General features: G+C 53.6%; 2 protein-coding genes and 1 long non-coding RNA gene across 9 annotated transcripts in view; 2 read left to right on the top strand and 1 right to left on the bottom strand.

Annotated features, from left to right (window-relative positions):
* Eif4b (eukaryotic translation initiation factor 4B) overlaps positions 1 to 5,749 on the top strand; it is a 21,796-nt gene extending 16,047 nt beyond the window's left edge. The window contains exons 11-15 of the mRNA NM_001008324.2: positions 1,192 to 1,405; positions 1,852 to 1,907; positions 3,171 to 3,276; positions 3,467 to 3,539; positions 3,859 to 5,749. Of these exons, the coding sequence (NP_001008325.1) occupies positions 1,192 to 1,405; positions 1,852 to 1,907; positions 3,171 to 3,276; positions 3,467 to 3,539; positions 3,859 to 3,939 (530 nt within the window). The 3' untranslated portion in view covers positions 3,940 to 5,749. The remainder of the gene's footprint in view (positions 1 to 1,191; positions 1,406 to 1,851; positions 1,908 to 3,170; positions 3,277 to 3,466; positions 3,540 to 3,858) is intronic.
* Positions 2,148 to 8,642, bottom strand: LOC134479789 (uncharacterized). 2 transcript variants are annotated; one of them, XR_010053535.1, is made up of 5 exons: positions 7,927 to 8,642; positions 3,548 to 7,418; positions 3,298 to 3,460; positions 2,392 to 2,500; positions 2,148 to 2,305 (listed from the first exon to the last, which is right to left on the bottom strand). It is a non-coding gene; the product is annotated as an uncharacterized LOC134479789 (long non-coding RNA). The 2 variants fall into 2 exon arrangements; XR_010053534.1 differs by having other exon boundaries at positions 2,148 to 2,500; positions 3,298 to 7,418.
* Positions 7,096 to 25,200, top strand: Tns2 (tensin 2). 6 transcript variants are annotated; one of them, XM_017595336.3, is made up of 29 exons: positions 7,096 to 7,332; positions 12,957 to 13,065; positions 13,491 to 13,528; positions 14,388 to 14,426; positions 14,730 to 14,768; positions 14,932 to 14,981; positions 15,198 to 15,369; positions 15,659 to 15,709; positions 16,005 to 16,127; positions 16,214 to 16,278; positions 17,378 to 17,461; positions 17,851 to 17,963; positions 18,043 to 18,103; positions 18,259 to 18,334; positions 18,867 to 18,996; positions 19,082 to 19,147; positions 19,224 to 19,337; positions 19,437 to 20,648; positions 20,786 to 20,933; positions 21,020 to 21,585; positions 21,688 to 21,777; positions 22,069 to 22,194; positions 22,403 to 22,495; positions 22,613 to 22,690; positions 22,779 to 22,856; positions 23,295 to 23,463; positions 24,372 to 24,440; positions 24,541 to 24,570; positions 24,662 to 25,198. In XM_017595336.3, exons 1-29 carry the CDS (start codon positions 7,096 to 7,098, stop codon positions 24,798 to 24,800), a joined length of 4,365 nt encoding a protein of 1,454 aa, XP_017450825.1. In that variant the 3' UTR covers positions 24,801 to 25,198. The 6 variants fall into 6 exon arrangements, with proteins under 6 accessions (XP_017450825.1, XP_008764091.2, XP_008764087.1 ...); XM_008765869.3 differs by lacking the exon at positions 7,096 to 7,332 and adding an exon at positions 8,700 to 8,918; XM_008765865.3 differs by lacking the exon at positions 7,096 to 7,332 and adding an exon at positions 10,510 to 10,640.
* The last annotated feature ends 92 nt before the right edge of the window (positions 25,201 to 25,292 follow it).

The following is a 25,292-nucleotide window of genomic DNA, read 5'->3' on the forward strand; positions in this document are numbered from 1 at the left end:
TTCCCATGTAGCCTTTGGTGTCCTGAAATTTTATGTGGACCAGACTGGTCAAAAGCTCCTGAGTTGTTGAGGCTGATGGGTTCTTTCCTCGAGAATGGACTTCACTGGTCTGATAACTGTCACTGAAGAGAATGTTGACCATTAGATGTCTTGTTTTTATGTTTTTAACATTTATTTTGTGGAGTGGGGTCTTACATCATGATACAGGGCCAGAGGAAAACTTGGAGCAGTCTGTTTTCTCCAGAGAGAGTTCTCGCCATTGACCCCAGCAGGTTTTAGTAACCCGCAGCCATACCTGCCATGCTAGCTTGCCAGCCCCTATTTTCTGTCTCATCAGTGTAGTTATTTTTGAGCCGCCTTACTCTGTACTGGTTTTTGACCTTGTAGTGGCATTGTTTGATGCTATTTAGGCAACTTTAAAGTGGTGTTCTTGAGGGTAAATCTCATTTCCTTGTGTGTACTGTCGCAGTCCTGGACCACTGACTACAGCGCCCCTTCCTCCTCTCACTCACTTTGGGTTGCTGTAGATAGAGGTTCTCCTCCCTCCAAGTTTGCTTGTACTCGATGTTTTAAAACATCCCAAAGCCGAGGAGACTTGTCACTTGACCCAGTGTTGTACGAGTTTTCTGGAAACCTTTCACCTTTCTTTGTAGTAGCCCTGTAACATAATGCCGTGCTCCTTCTGCCTGGTTAAAGTGTGATGTCCGTTTGTGTAGCCACTTTGCTACTTCAGATGTAGGAGGTACCTGGCAAAGCAGGCTCCACGGTAGAGTTTTATTCAAATACAGATGTGTCTGGCTTTAGTTCCCATGTAAAGGCCTTTGTCTGCTGAGCTGAGCTGGAGCTAAGCAGTGGCTCCTGGACTTTGGTCCTGAGTCCCATTCACAAGAGCATGTTATCCCCAGTTATGGCCGTCCTAACACACAGACAGACAGACAAGTTATAACTCAAAAAAAAAAAATGCCCATTCGTTTAAAGACAAGATTGCTGTTCTTTCAATAGCTTTTTTTCCCTTTTCTGTATCCATGAAGCATTTTTCTCCAGGGGCCTGGAAACCATTGGCTTATGTGTAACTGTAGCTATCAGGAACCAGTTAGTGTCTGCTGATGGAAAAAAACATGGCGATGCCCCCTGTCCCCTGCTGCTACACTGTAGGTGGGCTCTGTATAGCGAGTCCCTCTTCCCCCACAGATACACGAAGGAGAGAGAGTGAGAAGTCTCTAGAAAATGAAACCCTCAATAAAGAAGAAGACTGTCACTCTCCAACCTCTAAGCCTCCTAAACCTGACCAGCCTCTAAAGGTAATGCCAGCCCCTCCACCAAAGGAGAATGCGTGGGTGAAGCGAAGCTCTAACCCTCCTGCTCGATCTCAGAGCTCAGACACAGAGCAGCCGTCCCCTACAAGGTGAGTGGCCTGTGACAGCAGCTGCTTAGCTGGAGGTGCCCTGAGGGAGTGTGGCCTGTGTGATATGGCAGATGAGGTTGCCTCCTGTATAATTCATACACTGTTGTCTCAAAACATGTTTTCCTGATTTTTGTTGGCCAGTTGACATCACTTTGATGGGTTAGGATCAACTATGGTGGGAGTATTTACCCCAGAAATACTAGACATGCTTTGCCCTGGGACATACAGTGTAACCCTGCTCACTTCAGTGAGTCTCTTCAGTTTTTCCCAGACTCCAGCTAACCATGCTGGATTTCCAAAGCATGTGACACTTAGTACAGAAGTGACTGTTTCGTTGTCTTTCCAGTATTCTAATATCTTAGTGTGGGATACCTACTACATTGGGAAAATGGTGTAAGCTTGTGTTTTCTGTAAAAATTGATGGCTGATGACTTGCTTTATTCCAGTGGTGGAGGGAAAGTTGCTCCAGCTCAGCCCTCTGAGGAAGGACCATCAAGGAAAGGTGAGCCCATGCCAGGAAAGAAGTAGATTTTTAATCCAGTTAAATCTTTGAGTGCAGGGGTTGGGGATTTAGCTCAGTGGTAGAGCGCTTACCTAGGAAGCGCAAGGCCCTGGGTTTGGCCCCAGCTCTGAAAAAAAGAACCAAAAAAAAAAAAAAATCTTTGAGTGCAAACACATCCAGTGGTGCCTTAGTCAGGGTTTCTATTTTGCACAAGCCTCATGCTCATGACCAAGAAGCAAGTTGGGGAGGAAAGGGTTTATTCAGCTTACACTTCCACATTGCTGTTCATCACCAAAGGAAGTCAGGACTGGAACTCAAGCCGGTCTGGAAGCTGATGCAGAGGCCATGGAGGGATGTTACTTACTGGCTTGCTTCCCCAGGCTTGCTCAGCTTTCTCTCTTTAATAGAACCCAAGACCACTCACATCACAACCCACAATGGGCTGGGTCCTCCCCCTTCATCACTAATTGAGAAAATGCCTTACAGCTGGGTCTCATGGAGGCATTTCCTCAAAGGAGACTCCTTTCTCTGTGAGAACCCCAACTTGTATCAGGTTGACACACAAAACCAGCCGGTACAAGGGGTTAAAATAACTGTAAAGAAGAACTCCAAGATTAAACACCTTGCCAAAGAATCTTTCTTTTTTGTTGTTTATCTAGGCAGGGTTTCTCTGGGTAGCCCTGGCTGTCCTGGAACTATGACCAGGCTGGCCTCTGCCTCCTGGGTGCTAGGATTAAAGATGTATGCCATCACCACCTAACCTAGCAAGAGACATTCTTTAATGAAAGCTGCAGTGTTTTTTCAGCTCTTTTGGTCAAGCACTTGGATGCATGTACATGGTGTATTTCAGTCATATTCATCGATGCAGCCCCGTTAGCCTCTCTACCCCTTCCCAGCCAGCTTCTACTTTCCATGGCTTTTGTGAGGGAGTGGCCTGCTGGAGTGGCTATACTAATGTTCTGTGAGCTAGCTTTTTCTGCCAGTAGAGGGCAGGAATGACTTCTTCAAAGAGTACTTGAAGCTGCCTCTTCATGGTAAAGCTTGCCTTTGTGGGGAAATTGGACAGGAATAAACGTATCTGTCCAGGTTCAAAACGTTGCCATTAGTAAACCAAGGTCACTACAGTAGGACTTTTAATGGAAAGAAAGGCCTTAGGCTGGTTTGGAGTGGGGGTAATTCCCCTTAATGAGTTCTTCATGTAAGGACAGGGAGATGGATTTCTGTATAAGCCTTGAGTTTGGTGTTGTGTTTCTCCTTGAACAGATGAAACTAAAGTGGATGGGGTGAGCACCACCAAAGGCCAGACTGGACACTCCAGCCGTGGTCCTGGGGATGGAGGGAGCAGAGACCACTGGAAGGAGTTGGATAGGTGTGTATATTTTTTCCTCACCGTTTATGAATCTGGTATCAGATGCGGGGATCTTTATGAAGTGGTTCTGGGCTTTCTCAAGTACTCCAGGTCTACCTCTGAACAAGCTAGAGTCCCGGTTAGATTTGTGGAGCTAAAGTGATGCATTGTCCTGGCCACAGTGTTGAATAGGATGCTTGTGTCTCTGCAGGAAGGACGGCAAAAAAGATCAAGACTCCAGATCTGCACCTGAGCCAAAGAAATCTGAGGAGAACCGAGCCTCTGTAAGTACCGTGCACACGCCTCTGCTGCTCAGTTCTGTGTCTGACTCCCTTTTCTTCAGTGGAAGTGAGGCATCGGTACTGTTCAGATCAGTGAGAAAAGCTAAGGTCGGCATTTGTTGTTGAAACCACCTTTCTCGGCTCCCATAAGGAGGAGATGTGTGGCTGAGTTCACTCGTGCCCCTGACCCTCCCTGACCGCTGTACCAGAACATGCTCTCCCAGAAGAATGGATGTGCCATGACATCGATGTTGTGTTTTTAGGTTTGGGTAGGAGAATCTTGGACTCTGTCCATGACCTTGTCCTCTCTCCTCTGTCACAGAAGTTCAGTTCTGCAAGCAAGTACGCTGCTCTGTCTGTGGACGGTGAGGATGAGGATGAGGGAGACGACTGCACTGAGTAGACCTCCACACCTGTGCTTTCTCCTTGTCTCCACCCTGGAACATTCAAGAGCAAATCAAACCTCTATCCAGACAAGACAAAATAAACTCACCATCTCCTGAAGACCTTTCTAAACTTTTTTTTTAATGAAATGAAATTCTTTTGCATGCTGCTGCAGCCTTTTAAAGTATTGGAGTAACTGGAGAATCACCATTGTAGCCAGAGATGCGGCTACCGCTTCTGAACAGGGAAGTTGTGTCTGATGATACCAAGCAGTTACCTGTGTGAATAGTGCCTGGGGCTCCATTCAGCAGAAATGCAGTGACAGAGAGGCAGTCACACCAGTTAGGCAGTAGAGAACGCAGGGAGAAGTGAGATTTCCACCTTCTAATTCTTATCCTAAGGTGGCACCTGTGAACCCCCACACATTACCTGAACAAACTTCCCATCCTTAGGTAGCTCTAGTCTCTCAAGCTGTTTTAGTCTCCAGGAGGCTGCCAACCCCTCTACTTTAGTTCTGACTTCAGTGGGGCCAGCCTAGGGAGAATTGTTTTTTGTTTTGTTTTTTTTTTTACCCCCCAAGGGGGTAGTTGGGAGTGAGTCTACAGGCCACTAACAGTAGCACCGCTTGGGGACCAAAATGAATGGGAAATTCAATCGTGGTTTGAAAAGCTTTGGGGAGGTGATCGATTATATTTTATACCAGGTAGTAAGGGAAATGGTGTGACCTCCAGTAACTACATGAATAGAGTGGTCGTTTCTGGATGAGGAAGCACTTACAGGTCGTGGGAAGTTCTAGTCTTGTGTGTCCTGGTTTTGCCCCTTCTAAACTGTCCTCTCTAGAGGTTTGAGCATATCCACATTCTTTGAAAACCTTGTCACTCTGGCCATCTCATGTTCTCCATGACACTTAGACTCCCAGAGCTGTCTCTGAGTCACACACCTCCACAGACATTGTATCTTGGCCACAAGAGCAGGGCCTGAGGACTCACTGCTTTTCCAGGCAGACCAGCTCTGTGCTTTCTTTATCTTTTGATTCCTGCCCTATCTGCTGCTGTCATCCCTGACTGATGGGCTTGGGTGGGGAATGGGGTGTAGACGGGGTGAGTTGGAGCCTTCAGCCTTCGAGTGTTTAAAGGTTTCTGTCTATAAGTTTCCTTCACTGAACCCCACACCGGTGCTTGAGTTGTCACTGCTTTTCTGCCTAGGAGGGCTGGCGTCTTTACTCCCCTCCAGAGTAAAGGAGGATGCAAAGAACTGTTGGCCAGGGTCCGAGTTCCTCGTGCAGCGCTGTAGCCTGTCTTGATGTGCACCTTTGTAGCTCAGCTCCGAGGATGGCAAGCTTCCCTGTTGTGGGTAGTCAGGTACCTGCAGACAGATGAGACCTTGGTTTTAGCACAAGTTCCTAGGCCTGCTGTGCAGGAGCATTGACGTCACGTGCTGCAGCAGTAGGCACAGCAAATTTCTTCGGTGGATTTGATTGGCTAGTAGCTAGGAGGGCTTTTGCAGAGATACCCAGGTTGAATGGGTTTTTAAACCATTGTTGTAGACAGTGAGAAGGTAGTTTGCCCTCTTCATGTCTATTTCCCTTCCAGATAGTTGCATCCAAAAGACAGCTGTTTTGTCCCACTCTCCTACTTTCCTCTGTTAAAATAAGAACAGGGGTTGACTTATGTCCCGCTCCTGAATACATGTAAAATTTGTACAAAAATATCTTCTATGAAAATGATTTGTAATCTGTAGACATTACTTGGGAGATGTCTTGAGATGTAAAATCCCATCCTTTGGGTTGAGGGTTTTTTGTTTTTCTCCAAATAAATCCAGTCTTTAAAGTTGATGGTTAATGTTGCAGTTTTTTTCAGGTACTTACTGTGCTTTTATTGTTCTCTCCTCCCTTCTGAATACCTCGCCTCTCCTCTCCCCATCTCCACTCCTTCAGTTGTGCACAGCAGGGTAGGAGCTGTTGTACGGCAGGGGGGCAGGCTCATCAACAGCGGATGGAAATGGACCTCTGTACATGAAGCCCACGGCTTGCTGTCCTAGTTAACTTGCTCCAACCCCGAGGTTTCTGCCTAGTGTCAACACTGCAGGCTGTGCCTCCTTGTGGTCCATGAGACCAAGTTGCTATGGGGCACTGATACAGAAACCACTTCATGGGGCTGGGGATTTAGCTCAGTGGTAGAGCGCTTACCTAGGAAGTGCAAGGCCCTGGGTTCGGTCCCCAGCTCCAAAAAAAAAAAAAGAGACTTCATGAGATACTTCAGATTTAAGGTAGTTACCCAAAGCTGGTCATCACTGAAAACGAAAATGGGTTAGGATAGGCAACCTCTAGCATCACGGGGAACTGGAACACATCTGAGGGACTTGTGTCCAAGATAGGGATGATGTGATGCAACACTGGCTACTGGCCATCAAGGCAGCTGCTTCTCTAGGGTTTGGTTTGGTTTGGTTGGTTTGATTGGGGTTTTTTGCTTTTTGTTGAGAAAATGTGTCTGTATCCCTGGCTGTGCTGGATTGACTCTCCATTGCCTGACCAAAGCCAAAACTGGCAGAACTGGGTTGGGATCCATGTGTGGCTGTGCTGTGGGAGCTTTTCAGTGCAAAAGGCTTCCCAGGCTTTACCTCAGAAGCCAGTCAGTCCCTGGCCTTCCAGCTGCGAGCAGCCAGCATCTGGCAAAGGGGAAACAGACACAAAGAAGAGAAAGATGGTCGAGTCTGTTCCAGGAGTGCCCTCTAAAGAAGCAAGGCCATGTATCATGACCACATGTACATAACCATGTATGGCACCTCATATCTGCAAAGACTAGTCAGTCCTCACTGCCTACCTACCTGCCCACCTCAGCTGGCAGAATGCAAAAAGGACATGACAGACTTGATTCTGGGCTAGGCACACTGCTGCAGTTTCTCCACAGAACCAGGCACCACTCTGGAATCCAAGGCAGTGAAGTGTTAAGTGCCTCACTAGCTCCAAGCATATACTCTAAGGAAGAGACCAAGCTCCACATCTGCATCTGGGAAACAATTGACAAATAAGCTCCGTTTCTCAGCAACCATTAACCCCCCCAGGGCTACAAGGGAAGGGGACGTGCCTTCTCGCCCCCACAAAACAAAGTTTGCAAGAGAATTCTGTTCCCGCCCAGCTGCAGCAACCCAGCTGCAGCAACCTCCTGGTTGGACAATGCTTGCTCTGTCCTCTGCCAGGAGGTCCGCCTCTGAAGTTGGTGCTACCCCTTACCCCATACTGCTGCTCCTAGTTCCTAGAGCCCAGTGCTCTTCCAGCCAGGAGAGCCCCACACTCTCAAGATCCACCTCAAAAAATCCAGTGCATCCATCAGTCATGGGCATGAGATCTCAGGCTGTGGAGGAGGGAGTTCCTCCATCAGTACCGAGATGGACTTCTTTCTGCATTGTCAAGGTAAGAACATCCTTGTGAAGGGAAGTCAGTGGGTGTCCACCTTTACCCATAGTGCCTGGTTTTCTCCTGGGTGTTAAAAGAGCTAGCTGCAAAATAAATAAATAAATAAATAAATAAATAAATAAATAAATAAATAAAAATAAAAAAAGCTAGCTGCAGGCATCAAGCAAACATTTTCATATTCCATGCTAATTACATAATCTAATCTTGCCAAAATACACAGCATGACCTTCAGCCTTGCCCTTTCCCGTGAGCCTCCAATCCTTGCCTCTCTCAGGCCCTTCATCCAACTCTCACTTCACTGCCGGGGCAGCCTTCGCTCCCTAGTGCCGCTCCAGCTCCTCCGTAGTCCCTTGGGACGCTGGCTGCTGTAAAAGTGCCCACTGGACAGTGAGATCCACCAGCCACGCTTCCCAGCCGCTTCCCGGCTTCCACATTGGAATCAGGTGCTCCATTCTTCAGTAATCACAGCCAGACCGCCCAAGCCTAGCCTTTGCCAGAACAGGAGAAAGGATAAGTAGAGAGAACTCTGCTGAGAGATGGGGCAGGCAGGCCCAGAGGGCTTGAGCAGACAGTGCTGCTTTGAGCACCTACCCTGGCGCTGAACTCTTGGCACTTCCCACTTCTCGGCATCGAGATACCCGGCTCCATCAATTTCCATCATGGAAATTCCAGTGGGGCGGGTAAGAGCAGAACAGTTTAGGATCTGCTAAGGAATTCTGGGAACGGGGAATGAAAACAGGTTCTAAGATTCTAGGACCACGTCCCTACTCTCACCTTCGCTCCTTCAAACTAACACCATGGTCCATAGTTTAATTCCAGACGTTCCTATCTAATATCAGATTTTAAAAGAATGGAATGAAGTTACACCATCAAAAGAACTTCCACTGAGAAGACTTCAGAACACCGGGGCGATGACTAAAGCAGTTGAGGATCAGGAATCTTGAACCTGCTGTGGGTCCTCAGCTCTGAGTCCTTTGGGAGAAGTGACAGAAAGCTCCAGGAAGCGTTCTCTTAAGTCCTGGGACACCAGTAACTGTAGGTGTCTAAGTCCGATGCCCCAACCAGCCAGGCCTAGTTTGGACTAGGGTCTGTAAAGAGGCCTCTGTGTCCACCTTCCTTTAGGAATCTATGCAGCTCACGCGTTTCTCCCTGCTCTGTCCCTCTGGCCTCTCCTCGGGCCCTCTGCAGCCTCTCGATCTGAGGATTCCCGGAGCTGTCTTTCCCCGTGCGATCCCTCCCGGGGTCCGGCTGTTGCTCAGTCTGGGAGTCTCAGCCGGAGCCTGCCTCGGCGCGCCGAGCCGCGCACGGGGAAGGACAGTGGGAGGAGAAGAGGGGAAAAGGAGGCGGCGCGGGCGGGGAACGGGTGGAAGGTGGCGATTGGAGCCCGGAAAGAAGGAGGGAGCCGGAGGGCGGGAGGAGGCAGCGGGCGCAGGGCGCGGCGGGAGGGAGCCAGCTGAGCGCCCATCCCGCCGCCGCCGCCTCCGCGTGTCGCGGCGCGGCTGGCCGGGATGGGCTGGCCCGGGGGCGCCCCCTGCTGCTGCCCCAGTCCGCCGCGCCCCCGGCCCTCCGGGCGCCCCCAACAGGTGAGTGGCCGCGCCACGCCGGGCGGGAGCGCGGGCGAGCATCGGCCCTCTGCGTCACACCGCGCGGTCCGAGCCAGGGGCGGGCGCCAGGGGGCGCGGAGCCAATGGGGGTCCGGGAGCATCGGGCGCGGCGGGAGCCCGAGGCTGGGACCGCGGCCCGCGCTCTCCTCTCCCAGTCACGGTGAGCTAGGGGGCAGCTGAAGATAACCAGAGGTGACCAGGGGGCGGGGCACGGCTGTGGTCCTAGCTAAGGCCGCCACGCCTTCCTGCGTCCCACTGTGCACTACTGTTGGCTCAGGCCACTCTGCGTACCTCTCTAGCTGGAGCCACAAGCGCACTTTGAACACAAGATGCCCGAGGCAGCTGGCAGCAATGTTGTGGCCCTGGCCTGGCATGCAAGCTTTTTCCTCTCATTTTCTCTATCTGGGGACGCTAAGGCAGAATACAGACACAGATGAAACCCTATTAGCCCTTTTCTACTTCTGCCCTGCCTAGATACCCCCTAGGTCCCTCTGGACACACCCTTGAATCCTACCTCCCTTTCCCTCCCTCCTTTCCTGGGCCTCACTCCTCTGTGGCCCAGCTCCCAGCTTCTCATCCAACCACAGCTATTTCCAGGAAGGAGGGGTGTGTGGGTGGGTGGAGGGGTTTCTCCAAACAAACCCAAGGCTTCAGAGTGAGAGGGGGCCCTGCTGGGGAGAAGCAAAAAAAGCTCTGGAATATTCCAGGCAGGAGGTGGGAGGTGAGGATCCATGGGATCTGGTAATGCCGCCCTCCGTCCCTCAGGCATAATTTGCTCTCAGCTCCTTTCAGAAATACTCCACACTCCCTGCGGCAGGGACACGGGGAGCCAAGTGGACACTTATTTTCTAGATCTGGGTGGGCAGTGTAAGTTCAATGAGGGTAGAGGATGTTTGGGGACCTGTTCCAGAGGAAGAGACTGACAGTCCCACCAGAGGCTGCAGAAGTAGGCCTGTGTACCATAGGAGCAGAAGGGAAAAAATGGATCGGGGAAGGCACTGCAGTGACCCATCTCCCCCAGCAGGGCTGGGTGCTGAATCAGGACAGCCAGTCGCCCACCTGGCCATCAGCCTGGAATGTCCTGGGACACAGCCAGAACTCAGGTGGGGACTGCAGAGCCAGGGGCCCTCTCCAGTTACAGGACAGGGCCCCACCCCTTGCCACTCATGCTACATTCTAGCCAGGGTACGGTGGTGACAGGCTTCCTAGAGAATTGGAGCATGCAAGAAGAGGCATCGGACTTTTCAGTCTAACAGGTTTTCTTTAGTGTCCATGGGAGGATTAGACCCGCCCTTCATGTCAGGTGGGCATGAGGCAGAGGGGGAGACTCCTGTGGAACCCTGCAAGAGAAGCCAGAGCCAGAGGAGTTACCACGGAGACATTCAGTAAATACCATGCACATGAGGGTGACATTCTTTCAAGTGACAGCTACGGCATTCCAAAGGCTGCTGTCAAGGGCTTGGGCTGAGAACCCCCAGGCCGTTGACCCTTGTTTTAGGAAGGTTGTTCCATCCTTTCCAAGGCCCCATCATCCACCTCCTTCCCTTGACTCCTGGGACAGGAAGTTGGCCCTATTCCCAGGAGGGAAGCAGGAGGCCCTAGAGGGGGGTGGAGTATGTGTTGGGAGGGGGCCTCCTGTCCAGTCCTTGGGTCCAGTGACAGCCACAGAGGAAGGAGAGACCCGCCAGAAGAGCCATGAAGGTAGTGCTCAGCTTTCGATGGGTGGGTGGGGTCCCCGGTAGAGCCTCAGGTGCAGGGTCTGGGAACTGAGCCTGGAACTGTGGGTTGTATCTGGGGGGGGAGTAGCTGCTGAGGTCTTCAGGAGGAGCCTCCAATGCTCTGGGTTACAGCAAGTGGACCACTCCTGCAAGCGGTTAGCCCTCCTGGCTGGAACTTGGCGTAGAGGAGAGTACTCCAAGATCCTTTTCTGTCTGACAGGGAAGTTAACCTTCATCCCTAAGTTTCTTTCACCCTGAGGATATGGAGTGCTGGGCTATCAGGGGTACTGGTTCCCAGCAACACTCCCTTCCCACAGGAAGTCCCAAGGGACCATGAGGGTTCAGGCTAGAGACTGGCTGGGGACACAGTGTTCTCCACTGGCCCTTGAGCCCTGCCCTGAGACCTGAATTCCCACCCTGCGCCACTGGCTGATTCCAGGGCTGGATCTCAGGACCACAGACCCCTGCATGCGGTGGCCCACTGGGTGGGAGGCAGCACCAGAGCTCGGGAGAGCCAAAGATCTTAGGCTGACACTCCCAGCAGGGTAGATCCTGGGAATCTGATCTCCTGGCCTCCCCCACATCCTCCCCCACCCCACTTCCTGGAGCAGCGACCTGCCCCCTTCCCGCCTGCACTTCCCTCCACTTCCAGGGCCAGGCTTCTCCACACACCAGCCAGACAGCCTCCCCTCCACCCAAGGGAAGCGGCTGCCTCGGCCAGGCTGCTTCCAGGAAGCCCCGGGCCAGGCCCCAGCATTGTTCAGGCCCAGCAACCAAGAGCCCAGCCAGCCAGACACCATGAAGTCCAGCGGCCCTGTGGAAAGGTTGCTCAGAGCCCTGGGGAGGAGGGACAGCAGCCGGGCCACCAGCAGGGTAGGAATGCCCACCAGCTGGGCAAAGGTGGGACAGGGTGGAAGTTCGGACAAGGCAGGAGGGCCAGGATTCAGGCCAGACCCTCTTCCTAGTTTCAGCCTCTTCTCCCACCCCTTCCCCTGCCTCAGCACCCCCTCCTCTTTCCCCTGGCTCCCCATGTGGCTAGGGTAGCAGTGTGATATACCATCTGTCTTGCTTCTTCTAAGTGTTTACTGGCTTGAGCCTGAATAGGCCCCGAGGGTTCAGCTAAGAGCTGAAGCCCTGACCTCCCGGGAAAGGTAGGGGAAGAAAGCAATGAAAGGCAGGGAGTTTGCCTTCTACTGATGTAATCTGCACATGACATCATCCACAAGTGTGTCCAAGTGTCCTGGTGGGTCTCACCTCCAGTCCAGAGGAGTTCTAGGACAGTTACCGGACCAAAGCTGCTCCCATGTTGTTGTCCAACCTTGTCTAACCCCCCTTCCCCGTTCTTTTCCTCTCCACACTGTGGTGGGCAGATCCAGGGAGAGGAGGGAACAGCAGGAGCTTGAACACAGGGATGAAGACCTGTGCAGAAGCGGCCCCCCCCCCTCTGTGGCATGAGGGAGATTGTCCACAGACACTGGAGGACAGGAGAGATGAATTGGGGTGGGAGGGGTCAGAGTAGCAGAGAGAACTTTTAGTGAGTGAGGACTGAGGGGGACCTGGACAACCTGTGGCATCCCAGCCAGTCACTGACCTCACTACCTGGGGCGGGGGGTGGGGGGTGGCTCGGGCATCCAGAGAACCTGGCCGCCCCTGTCATAACATGCAGAGGCAGTGAGACAGCTGCTGCACATCTGTCCCTGCCGCCATTCTTCCTTCCAGCATTGCCACCCGAGTCTTAGACAATTGCAGCCTGCCATCTCCATGCACAAGGAGTAAACATGTTGTTCTGACTGTGGGGGAGGGGGCCGAATCAGCTGCCGGGAGCTTAGAGCCCTTGAGAGTCAGGGGCTCAGGACTGGCTGCAGTCAGTCTGGGTGTTATGGGACAGCGCTTGTGTGTCTGGGCCGGCCTGTCAGCTCACAGAATATGAGCCTCATGTGGGGAGGGCAAGAGGAGAGGAGAGTCAGACCCCCTCACTCAGCGAGATTCTCAGAAAGCCCTCGCATTTGAAGTGGGGGTGACAAGGACATCACATAGCTCCTCCACGTGAGGAGGCCTGAGTAAACCCTCAGGGAGGAGTTAACCCAACCAAGGTGACGCAAGGGGTCACATTCCAAGCCCTGTAGAGGACAGGCCTCATGACTACCCTGGAACAGCTGTGGCCAAGTGTGCCTTAGAGTTCAGAGACTTTTGGCTGGAAGAGAGGGATGCAGTCGCTCTAAGGAAAGGTCCCTGCCCAGCCTTGGAGATGGGCCCACTAGGAACTCATAACCCTATTTGTCTGTCATCCCTCTCGCAGCCTAGGAAAGCAGAACCGCACAGCTTCCGGGAGAAGGTTTTCCGGAAGAAGGCTCCAGTGTGTGCAGTGTGTAAGGTGACCATCGATGGGACCGGTGTCTCGTGCCGAGGTGAGGGGCTCTTGCTGTTCTTATGGTGTTGAGCCCTCCAGTAAGCACTTCTGTGCTGTGTGACTCTAGCTCTAGAGACCGGCAAATTCAGAAACAAATGCCCTCAGTCCCCTTGACACCCACCTTGCCACCGCCCAGGAGATTTGTGACCACCTTCCCATCCTTTTGTGACTAGGGGCTTCCCTTCCTCCTCCTCTTCCTCTTCCTCCTCCTCCTGTTCCTCTTCTTCCTCCTCACCTCTATTCATCTTAGACGCCAACCTCTGGCCCTCTTCCCTGCTGATAACCAGCTCTGTTCTTCGACTCCAGTGACCCAGTGTACTAGGGTCCCAGGGTTGGCTTCCAAGGCCTGGAGGACTAGAGGACAGCTACTTTGACTGTTCCCATAGCCTCTGCTAACCTCTATCCTCCCCTTCCTTTCTCTAGTCTGCAAGGTGGCCACACACAGAAAATGTGAAGCAAAGGTGGGTATCCAGTCCTAGCTAATGGGGGACGGTGTCTTTCCCTGCCCAAACAGGTTTCTTCAGCCACACTGGCATCGTCTTCCACCCAGTCCCCTGTCACTCCTGGAGACCCCTTCCTGGGTGGCAGAGGTGTTGTGTTGGGCTCTTTAAGAACCACCCTACTCCACCCCTGGAGGGTTGGCCCAGGAGGGTGGACAGTGAGACAGCGTTTGTCTTGGTGCTGTGCCCGGGCTGCAGCTGGCGAGAGGATGGGGGGGGGGGTGAGTTGTGGGGGAGGAAGGGCGGGGTGGATAGAGAGGGAGCAGGATTTCAGAGACCAGGCACCCGGATGGGCCGTGCCTTCCCTCTGAGGAAGGGTCCTCAGGATGCCTGAGTTGGTCTTATCCTGGGTGGTGATGGCTGAGCCTGTTTGGGTATACCCTGTAGGTGGTACCCACTGTCCACTGAGACCCTGAGGCAGCCCCCCATCTCTGAGGAACGTTCCTGGTCCTCCATCAGTGCAGGGGATAGTCCCAGGGCCTCAAGCTAGCTTGGGGGAGCTATGTGCCCCATGGGTGGGGTCTCAACGGTGAAAGAGGCTAGTGTCCACCCCTGGCCATTGCCTGGCTGGCTGGCTCTATATATAACTCCTGTCCTGCAGCTGGATGAATGGGGGTCTGTGTGGGCAGGGGGCTGAGAGCCAAGAGCAACAAGCAGGGGGCCTGAGGGGTGGGAGACCGAGAGGCAGAAACAAGGCTCCCTTAAATAGAGGAACCTCAGCTAGAGCTTGTGCTCATCAGGTGACAGGCCCTGCATCTTCCTCCCTGAGGCTGAGCACCCCGTTTCACCAGCTCAGCCTTAAACTCCCACCTCTTTCCAGGTGACTTCATCCTGTCAGGCCTTGCCCCCCGCGGAGCTGGTGAGTGTGCTCAAGGATGGGGCAGGGAAGGCAAGGAACCTGACTAATATCCCGGGGTCTGGTGGTCTCAAAGTGGGTCTCCAGGTTATGTAGTACTGAATGCTGTGGTTTATTGGTCAGTTATCCTCAACAGATGACTGTCGGAGCCCTTCGTTGTGACTGTCTTCTAGGGCTGGTTGGGGACTAGAGTCCTGTCCCCAGGGAGTGGACACTGACATGCGCTCCCACCCCGCCCCCAGGTCCAAACTGGTCCTTGCCCCTGCCCTAACCACTCCCATTTCCTCCCCCACCTCCTCACTCTAGCGGAGAAACACAGCCCCAGTCCGGCGCATAGAACACCTGGTAAGGGATGCTAGGAGCCTGAGCGGGAAGGGGCGGGCGTGTGGGTAGCTCTTGGAGTAGGGACCTACATTTGCAGAAGACCACGGTTTGTAGAACTTTTGACCCGGAAGCTTAGAAGCGATGCATCCAAACAGTTGTCGGCATACGGTTTCTCATCCACCAGGGGTCCACCAAGTCTCTGAACCACTCAAAGCAACGCAGTACTCTACCCAGGTGAGTGAGGACGCCCGGTGATCCCACGTAGGCACTTTCCACTGGACCGCTACTCAGCTTATGGCAGTGGCCGCCAATAAAGCCCCCAGGACAGTACTCCCCCTCCGGGCCACCCACCCTAAGGACCTAATAGGTCGCCCAGAGCTCCCCAGGATCCTTAGCCCCTGGGCCGCCGCGCTTCTCTGTTCTCTAAATCGGCTTTGCGTCCTCTCCCAGGAGCTTCAGCCTGGATCCGCTCATGGAGCGTCGCTGGGACTTGGACCTCACCTATGTAACAGAGCGGATCCTGGCCGCAGCTTTTCCTGCACGACCAGACGAGCAGCGACACCGAGGCCACTTGCGAGAGCTGGCCCATGTGCTTCAATCCAAGCACCGAGACAAGTACCTGGTGAGAAGCGGGTGGGCCAGATCCAACCAATGAGAGGGCTGGGAGATTCAAATGGGGCGAGGCTACTGTTTCCCCATCAATACCTGAGATGGGGCTGGAGAGGGGGCGGTGTTCGCGAGCAGGGGCGGGGCGGGGCGGGGCCGGAGGTTAGCCAGTCACCGCAGGGTGCAGAGAATTCAGCTCCAGCGGATTACAATCTTACTATTTTTAGAGCAAGATGCTCGATGAGGGTTCACCTCCAGCACCTGCATCTCAAGTCACCGTCATCTAACTCTGCCCTTTATTTCAGCTCTTCAACCTTTCAGAGAAACGGCATGACTTGACCCGCCTGAACCCCAAGGTAGGAGGGAAATGGTCTGTTTGCCGTTTATTCCGAGCCAACCTTGTGAAAAGGCTCTGCCTCCTTGTTGACATCCACTTTTCTCACACTACTTAAGATAACTAAAAACGAGGTGCTGGGGTTATCAGCCCACAGTATGGCGGAAAAAAGTGTCCAAGCTACTGTGGACAACTACTAAGTTTGCGCCTTGCCCCCAGGTCCCTGTATTGTATTCACATCTTCCTCCCTTTGTTACACACACACACACACACACACACACACACACACACACACACTTGTACTTGTACTTCCCCAGGTACATGACTTTGGCTGGCCGGAATTACATGCCCCACCTCTGGACAAGTTGTGTTCCATCTGCAAAGCCATGGAGACGTGGCTCAGTGCCGACCCTCAGCATGTGGTCGTGTTATACTGCAAGGTGAGCCAGGACCTTGGGGTAACAGAGCTAGGACAACCTCAGCCTAAAAGTTGCAGGTTCCCCATCTCCATCTCTTTATCTCTTAGGGTAGCAAAGGCAAGCTTGGAGTCATCGTCTCTGCCTATATGCACTATAGCAAGATCTCTGCAGGGTGAGTTGCCCTGCTTCAGTGACCCCTCCTCGTCCGGCCCTGTCTGAGCTTTTTTCTCCTTAGTCAGACTATACACTTGGTACGGTACTGTCTATCTCCAGCTGTGGGCCCAGCACACCACAGCAGAGGAACTGGGCTAGTTTCTTAGGGCCACCAGCTAAGTGCCATAGACTAGCTTAAAATAATATAGCTCAGTTGTCTTACTGTTCTGAGATAGTAAAAGTCCAAAGTCAGTGTCAGTGGGGCCACGCTCTCTCTCTGGGACTCTAGGCGGACTCCTTCCTTGCCTCTTTCCAGCTTCTGGTGGTGCCTGACAGTCCTTGGCAGTTCTTGGCTGGCAGCGGCATCCCTCCACCCCCTGCTTCCGTCATCACGTGGTGTTCTCTTTGCGCGCCTGTTTCTGTCTCTCCTCTTCTAAGGATCAATCACCCTAATTAAGGACCCACCTTGCTCCTGTATGATCTCATCTTAACCTATCTAACCACATCCGCAAAGACCCTATTTCTAAATAAGGTCACATTTGAGGTACATTTCTCTGGGGGAGGGATACAGTTCAACCCATCAGGTTGTCTAACTGCCTCCTTTTAAAAGTGAGGAAAGCCAGGTTCAGTTGCCCAAGGCCCAACAACTGGGCTATGCTGGAGGGTCTCTAGCTCTCTTCACCACCACTGGGAGTTCCTCTGTACAGAGAGGTTCCTCCTTTCCTGGGGTTTAAGAATGGAAGGCAGGGGGTTGGGGATTTAGCTCAGTGGTAGAGCACTTGCCTAGCAAGCACAAGGCCCTGGGTTCGGTCCCCAGCTCCGGAAAAAAAAAAAGAATGGAAGGCAGGCGATCTTCCTAGAAGTGTATGAGTGACAAGCAATAGCATAAAAGTGATATATACATATATATATATATATATATATATATATATATATATACATACACACACATATATATATGTATATATATGCGCTTAGTTTGTAATTGTTCAAGTGATTCATGGGAATACAAGATAAGGCAATTTAAACTTTTTTTAAAAACTTAAAAAAAAAAAAAAAAGAATGGAAGGCAGGAATGGGACCGGTCCTTAACCCCCGACCTCCCCTGCTCTCCCCAGGGCAGACCAAGCGCTGGCAACCCTCACCATGAGGAAATTCTGTGAGGACAAGGCGGCCATGGAACTGCAGCCCTCCCAGCACCGGTGAGCACCCCAGTGGGGAAGGGCTGACTCTCCCTCTCAGGTAGCACACCTGAATCCCACAGTGTACGGGAGCCCAGTGAGCCAGGCCCTGTGCCAAGTTCTGGGAAGTCAGAACAAACAAGGTCAGGCTCCCGTGGTATTTATATGCTAGTAGAGTAGAAGGCAAGAAGCCATGCGTAAACAGACTAGATCGTTCTGGCTGACAGTAAGGTCTGTGACAGGAATAAAGCAGAGGCTTGTAAGACTCCACAGGATGCGCAGGGCTTGCCTCCTTGAAGTTTAGAAGAGCCTTCTAGGTCTCTCAAGAGCTGCCAGGTTGGTGTGAGGCGCCCTCTAGAGGAAGACACTGATGTTTTCTTGGCACTCCCCACCCTCCACCCCCTCGCCAGCTATGTCGGCTATTTCAGCGGGCTGCTGTCAGGCTCCATCAGAATGAACAGCAGCCCTCTCTTCCTGCACTATGTGTTTGTACCCGTGCTGCCAGCCTTTGAGCCCAACACAGGTGAGTCCCCCCGGGCTGTATCCCATGGGGATAGCCACCTCCTACCCCACACCCCTCATGGCTTCTTCCACCCCTCCAGGCTTCCAACCCTTCCTCAAGATCTACCAGTCTATGCAGCTGGTCTACACATCTGGAGTCTAGTGAGTGCCCTGCTCCCAGGCCCTGACATCAGCTTGCTTGCCCAGTCTTTCCAGGCCCAACCTTCTGGTTCCAGTCGGAGAGGCTGACAGTGTCTAGCTTTATGCCCTCCCTTCTGCCTTTGTGCCTCTGACTTCTGCCTTGTCTCTACCCAAAGCCACATCACAGGTCCAGGGCCCCGCCAGATTTGCATCAGCCTGGAGCCAGCCCTTCTCCTCAAAGGCGACGTCATGGTGAGGGGGCTTGTAATACTGAGTGGGGATTGCAACGGGGTGGGAGGCTTCTAGTCATGTAGGCAACTGGCAAGGCCTGTGTCTGAGTTAGGGTTTTACTGCTGTGACCAGACACCATGACCAAGGCAACTCTTATAAAATCAACATTTAATTGTGACTGGGCTTACAGGTTCAGAGGTTCAGTCCATCATCATCAAGGCGGGATCATCTGAAGGTTGCTAGTGGAAGACTCCCTTCCAGGCAGCTAGGAGTAGGGTCTTAAAGCCCACACCCACAGTGACACACCTACTCCAACAAGGCCACACCTCCAAATAGTGCCACTCCCTGGGCCAAGCATATACACACCATCACAACCTGTAAGCCAGAGCAGAGGCCCAAAAGAAAACCCCACCCCTGCTATCCCAGGAGAGTTCATGTTGAGGCTGGGGCACAACAGAAGCGGTGGCCAGTGACTAGGTGGCCCTTGGGGTAAAAGTGTAGGTAAGGCAAATCGGAAATGACGGCCTGACCCCAGCCCCCTGCCCTCCTTCAGGTGACCTGCTACCACAAGGGTGGTCAGGGGACAGACCGGACCCTTGTGTTCCGAGTTCAGTTCCACACGTGTACCATCCATGGGCCACGGCTCAACTTCCCCAAGGACCAGCTAGATGAGGCCTGGGCTGGTGAGTCAGAGGCCAAGGAAGTGGCAGTTGGGTAGGGTAAGGAAAGCCAGCGAGGCATGGCTCCTCACCTCCACCCCCTCTACAGATGAGCGGTTCCCTTTCCAAGCCTCGGTGGAGTTTGTCTTCTCCTCCAGCCCTGAGAAGGTCAAAGGTAAGAGTGGGAGCTGGGTGTGTTGAAGGTGTTGGGGGGGTCCCCAACTCCTCAGTAACCCCATGGCTTTCCCCAGGCAACACCCCACGGAATGATCCCTCTGTCTCAGTGGATTACAACATGACAGAGCCTGCTGTACGCTGGGACTCCTATGAAAACTTCAACCAGCACCATGAGGACAGTGTGGACGGTGTGTGGGGTGGCGGGGCAGATGGGAACTGTGTGGCTAGTGGGGAGAGGCACACTGAGTGTCAGTACTGTCCCCACTCACAAATTCCTTTCTGCTCAGGCTCCTTGGCCCACACAAGGGGCCCCCTGGATGGCAGTCCTTATGCCCAGGTGCAGCGGGTCCCCCGACAGACACCACCGGCACCTTCTCCAGAGCTTCCCCCACCCCCGATGCTCTCTGTCAGCAGTGACTCCGGCCACTCATCCACACTTACCACAGAACACACAGCAGAATCCCCTGGCCGGCCGCCCCCGACTGCTGCTGAGAGACAGGAGCTAGATCGTCTGCTGGGAGGCTGTGGAGTGGCCAGTGCGGGCCGTGGTGCTGGGCGAGAGACAGCCATCCTAGATGATGAAGAGCAGCCCTCTGTGGGTGGAGGCCTGCACCTTGGGATGTATCCGGGCCACAGGCCTGGCCTCAGTCGCCGCTGCTCCTGCCGTCAGGGCCTCCGGGAGCCTTGTGGGGTCCCCAATGGGGGCTACTACCGACCTGAGGGAACCCTAGAGAGACGAAGACCACCCTATGGGGGCTATGAGGGACACCCCCAGGGCTACACAGAAGCCTCTGTGGAGAAGAGGCGTCTCTGCAGGTCACTATCAGAAGGACCGTACCCCTATGCACCTGAGCTGGGGAAACCAGCCAATGGAGACTTTGGCTACCGCCCAGCAGGCTACCGGGAGGTGGTGATCCTAGAGGACCCCGGAGTGCCTGCTTTATGCTCATGCCCTGCCTGTGAGGAGAAGATGGCACTGCCCACTGCAGCCCTGTATGGACTGCGACTAGAGAGAGAGGCTGGAGAGGGGTGGTCCAGTGAGGTTGGCAAGCCTCTCCTGCACCCAGTGAGGCCTGGACACCCATTGCCTCTGCTGGTGCCTGCCTGTGGGCACCACCATGCTCCAGTGCCTGACTATGGCTGCCTGAAGTCACCCAAGGTGGGTGAGGAAGGGCATGAGGGCTGCTCCTATGCCGTGTGCCCTGAAGGCAGGTACGGGCATCCAGGGTACCCTGCCCTGGTAACCTATGGCTACGGAGGAGCAGTTCCCAGCTACTGCCCAGCATATGGCCGGGCGCCTCACAGTTGTGGGTCCCCAAGTGAAGGCAGAGGGTACCCCAGCCCTGGTGCCCACTCACCACAGGCTGGTTCTGTGTCCCCGGGAAGTCCACCCTACCTGCAATCCAGGAAGCTGGGTTATGAGGCTCCTGCCGAGGATGGGAGAGACAAGTACTCACTTCCTGGGCCCCTGGCCTCAGCAGGACCCTTGGCTTCTACAGGTGAGGAACCTCGAGTGGGAATGTCCAGAATGGAGAGGGTTCTAAATGCTGCTGGGGATGCCATGGGCGGGGAGTGGGGGGAGCTGAACCAGACAGAAAAGCAGGCTCCTGTTCACATAGCTCTTCCCTACTCTCAGAGTCCCCTGAACCATCCTGGAGGGATGGCTCCAGTGGACACAGCACACTGCCTCGTTCTCCCCGAGATGCCCAGTGCAGTGCCTCTTCAGAGCTGTCCGGTCCCTCCACACCCTTGCACACCAGCAGCCCAGTTCAGGGCAAGGAGAGGTACATGGAGGGCCAAGGCTACTTGGGTATGTTGTATGGGTGTCCGCAGCCCAAAGCAGGGGCTGAGCACTTACTTTTCCCTGCAGCACCCGACGGCAAGACACCACCAGGTCTCCCTCCTTGGCACCCACTCAGAGACTGAGTCCTGGCGAGGCCTTGCCCTCTGTTGTACAGGGAGTCACTGAAAAGACTCCTGAGCTGTTGGCAAGCAGCAGGCCTGAGCCACTGGACCCTAGCCCCTTTTCCCAGACCTCTACACCCAGCTCACCCAATGGCTGGCCTCAAGAAAGGAGCCCAGGGGGCCACACCAACAGTGCCAGTCCTCGGAGCCCTGTGCCAACCACCCTGCCCGGACTCCGCCATGCCCCATGGCAGGGCCCTCAGGGCCCCTCAGATAGCCCAGATGGCTCCCCTCTTACTCCTGTGCCTACCCAGATGCCCTGGCTTGTGGGCAGCCCAGAACCACCTCAGAGCTCACCCACCCCTGCGTTTCCCCTGGCTACCTCCTACGAGACCAACGGTCCCACTCAGCCTCCACTTCCTGAAAAACGACACCTGCCGGGGTCTGGGCAGCAGTCATCGCCACCAGCCAGAGGCACCAATCAGCATGTCACCTTTGCATCTCCTCTCCCAGATGTCACCCAACCCCCAGGTATAAGGCTCTAGGAGGACCAGGTGTCCTTTAAAGAATCTCACTGTCCAGAGAGAGACCATGGGAAGCCCTGGTGTCTGAATCAGTGCCTCCCTCTTCTAGAGCACCCTTTACAAGAGAACCAAAGCAGTGTCAAGTTTGTCCAGGATACATCAAAGTTCTGGTACAAGCCTCACCTTTCCCGAGACCAAGGTAAGAAGCCAGAAAACATCATGTGCCCATCCCAGTCCACTTCCCAGGCCCGTCTTGGCTGTAAGTCTGTCATCCTGGTAGGGCTTTCGGTTCCTTCTGTCTCTGCTCTTGGCTGGGTTACTCCCCAAAAGAGATTCTAAATTTGGGCCTCAGACTAAATATTATTCAAAGTCCTATGACCCAAGGCCCCAGACTCCCGCAGCCCCCCACGGCTGTCAGAGTGAGAAACTTGGGAACCTGCTAGTGGGACTGTCTGAGGCTGACAGCCATCTCTAAACTTCTGCCCTGCAGCCATTGCCCTGCTGAAAGACAAGGATCCTGGGGCCTTCCTGATCAGAGACAGTCACTCTTTCCAGGGAGCCTATGGGTTAGCCCTCAAAGTGGCCACACCCCCACCCAGCGCCCAGCCATGGAAAGGTACAGAGCTCTCAAGCTGAAGGTGCAGATGTGGAGAGGGGAGAATTTGCAGGACTGGGATAGTGGGAGTGAGGAGGTGCACAGCACATCTCCATGTGGGGAAGGGTTGAGGCAAGCCTGCAGCTGCTTGGGAAAGAGTCCTGTGGGGAGAAACTGAGATCCTGGAGTCCCATAAAGCTTTACTTTTACAACCCCTCATTCCTCTCAGGGGACCCCTCAGAACAGCTGGTCCGCCATTTCCTCATTGAGACTGGACCCAAAGGTGTGAAGATCAAGGGTTGTCCCACTGAGCCCTATTTTGGTGAGAACCAAGAGTCTGAGGGGGTTCCAGGGTGGATGGTTAAAGGAGAGACCTAAAGAAAGGAAGAGAAAGCTCTGACTGTGGACCCCTATGATGTTTCCCCCCAACCCCTCACAGGAAGCCTGTCTGCCCTGGTCTCACAGCACTCCATTTCTCCCATCTCCCTGCCCTGCTGTCTGCGAATTCCTAGTAAAGGTGAGTGATCCGTCTCCTCCACCTTACTTCAGGGTGGCTTGGAGAGCCTCTCCCTCTTGACGTTCCTTGGTGGCCTTCATCTCCTCAGATCCTCTGGAAGAAACCTCAGAGGCCCCAGTGCCCACCAACATGAGCACGGCAGCAGACCTCCTACGCCAGGGAGCAGGTAGATCCTTGCTTTCCCCTTCCTCTCCCTGGTAGTTAAGAGGATACCATGGACTCCAGGTACAGGGAGGGGCACTGAAAGGGGTATGGGTGGCAGACCCAGCAGGTATATTTAACCTGCAAAGGCAGAGGAGCCCCGTGTTTTCAGGAGGTGAGGAAGGGGGTCACTGACCAAGTTCTCAGGGTTTACAATACAGGAATCACAGCGGCAACAGGCAAGAACTTAAAGTGTGTCTCCTCAGTCCTCCCCCCAGTGTTACTGGCTGTAGCTCCCTTGGAGTCTGGAAGTTGCCATTCTAATTTGTCAGTGTGTGATTCCAGTGCATTCAGGCAGCACTGGTCAGGGAAGTGCCCAATATGGTGGGATAAGAAGCTAATGGGTGACAGATCCAGGTCCTGGCAAAAGCATGTAGCTCATTAACCTACCTCCTCTCTTTAGCCTGCAGTGTGCTCTACCTGACCTCGGTGGAGACAGAGTCATTGACTGGCCCTCAAGCTGTGGCCAGGGCCAGCTCTGCAGCTCTGAGCTGCAGCCCTGTCCCAGTGCCAGCCATTGTCCACTTCAAGGTCTCAGCTCAAGGCATCACACTGACAGACAACCAGAGAAAGTAAGCGTGGGCACAGGTCCTGTCTCTTTGGAGTCTCCAGGAAAGACCACAGGGAGCAAAGGGGGGGCTTTGGGCTTTCTTTTCATGTGTGTGTGTGTGAGTGTGTGTGTGTATGTGTGTGTGTGTGTGTGGTATGTGTGTGGTGTGTGTGGTATGTGTGTGGTGTGTGTGATGTGTGTGGTGTGTATGTGTGTGGTGTATGTGGTGTGTGTGTATGGTGTGGTGTGTGTAGTATGTGTTGTGTGGTGTGTGTAGTATGTGTGGTGTGTGTGTGTGTGTGTGGTGTGTGTGTGTGGTGTATGTGGTGTGTGTGTGGTTGTGTGTGTGGTGTGGTTGTGTGTGTGGTGTGTGGTTGTGTGTGGTGTGGTGTGTGTAGTATGTGTGGTGTGGTGTGTGTAGTGTGTGGTGTGTGTGTGATGTCTGTGTGTGATGTGTGTGGTGTGTGTGGTATGTGTGTGGTGTGTGTGTGTGGTATGTCTGTGTGGTATGTGTGTGGTATGTGTGATGTGTCTATGTGTGGTGTGTGTGATGTAGTGTGTGATGTGTGTGTGTGTGATGTGTGTGTGTGTGTGTACATACATGTTTGCATCTATGTGTGTGGGCTCCAGTTGGAGAATTAAGAATCTTCTGGGTTGCGTGTTCACCCTTTTGAGGCAGGTCTCTCAATCAAACCCAGAGCTCAGAGATCTAGTCTTGCTAGCTGGCTTGTTCCTGGGATTGTCTTTGCTTTCTGAGACTGGAATTCTATCTTGGCCACCACTCGTACCCAGCATTTAACACGGGTTCTGGGATCTGGGTTCTCAAGCTGCTTCTCTTGCTTGTGTGGATAGTTAAGCTCTGAGCTACCTCCCCAGCCCAAAATCTTAGATTTCTGAGTGTGACTTTCCTTCCCCACCTTCCCCTCACAGGGTCTTCTTTCGCCGCCATTACCCAGTGAACAGCATCACTTTCTCTAGCACTGACCCCCAGGACCGCAGGTGAGCCTTCCTCAGACCCCTTTCCTGGGGTCCTGCCAGCCTCAGCTCCCCGTTCAGCTGTACCCCAGGCTGCACTCTATCATGTTCTCTCTCTTTACAGATGGACCAACCCAGATGGGACCACCTCCAAGTAAGTCTTGCTGCTGAGCCCAGCCCTGGCCTAGCACAAGCCACCATGCATAGCTTACAAGGCCCTCCTGTCCCTGGCTTTGTCCCTGCAGGATCTTTGGTTTCGTGGCCAAGAAGCCAGGAAGTCCCTGGGAAAATGTGTGTCACCTCTTTGCGGAGCTTGACCCAGACCAACCTGCAAGTGCCATTGTCACCTTCATCACCAAAGTTCTACTGGGCCAGAGAAAATGAAGCCACCAGCTCCAAGTCCACATCAACACTGCACCCTCCCAGCATCACAGCCCTCACTACCCTGGCCTGGCCCCTATGAGAAAGAGTGGCAGCAGTGGGGCCACTGCTCTTTCCTGCCCTTTGCCTGCTAAGCTAATGAATGGGCCCCTGAGATGACCTGGCACGTGAGCGGATGGCAGAGACAGGTGTGAGGGGTGAGGAGGCATCAGTAAGTGGAGCCCTGGAGGGGAATGACCCTGCCAGCTCCACCCAGCTTGCAGGGCCCATCATGGAGGGAGAGGGGAGAGGCTTGGGAGCTTCCTGCCTCCCCTCTAAACAGAGACCAGAGTGGGGTCACATAAACAGAGGGAAGAGAGAGTCTATTTTTGTGTAATAATAAAGAATTTCTATAAACTCTTGAGGAGTTGATGCCTTCTTCATAGGAAGAAGAAAATTCTCCCAGAGACATCCCTTGCTGGCCTAACTGGCCCTCTGCACTAGGAAGGACTCCCC

Source organism: Rattus norvegicus, chromosome 7, assembly GCF_036323735.1.
Source record: "Rattus norvegicus strain BN/NHsdMcwi chromosome 7, GRCr8, whole genome shotgun sequence".
Lineage (NCBI taxonomy): Eukaryota > Metazoa > Chordata > Mammalia > Rodentia > Muridae > Rattus > Rattus norvegicus.

Coding starts and splice junctions, on each gene's coding strand:
- Tns2 (XM_017595336.3), top strand. CDS start 7,096: ATGCTTGCTCTGTCCTCTGCCAGGAGGTCCGCCTCTGAAGTTGGTGCT. Junction 20,649..20,785: donor AGGACCCTTGGCTTCTACAG/GTGAGGAACCTC, acceptor CCCTACTCTCAG/AGTCCCCTGAACCATCCTGG. Junction 21,586..21,687: donor AGATGTCACCCAACCCCCAG/GTATAAGGCTCT, acceptor TCCCTCTTCTAG/AGCACCCTTTACAAGAGAAC.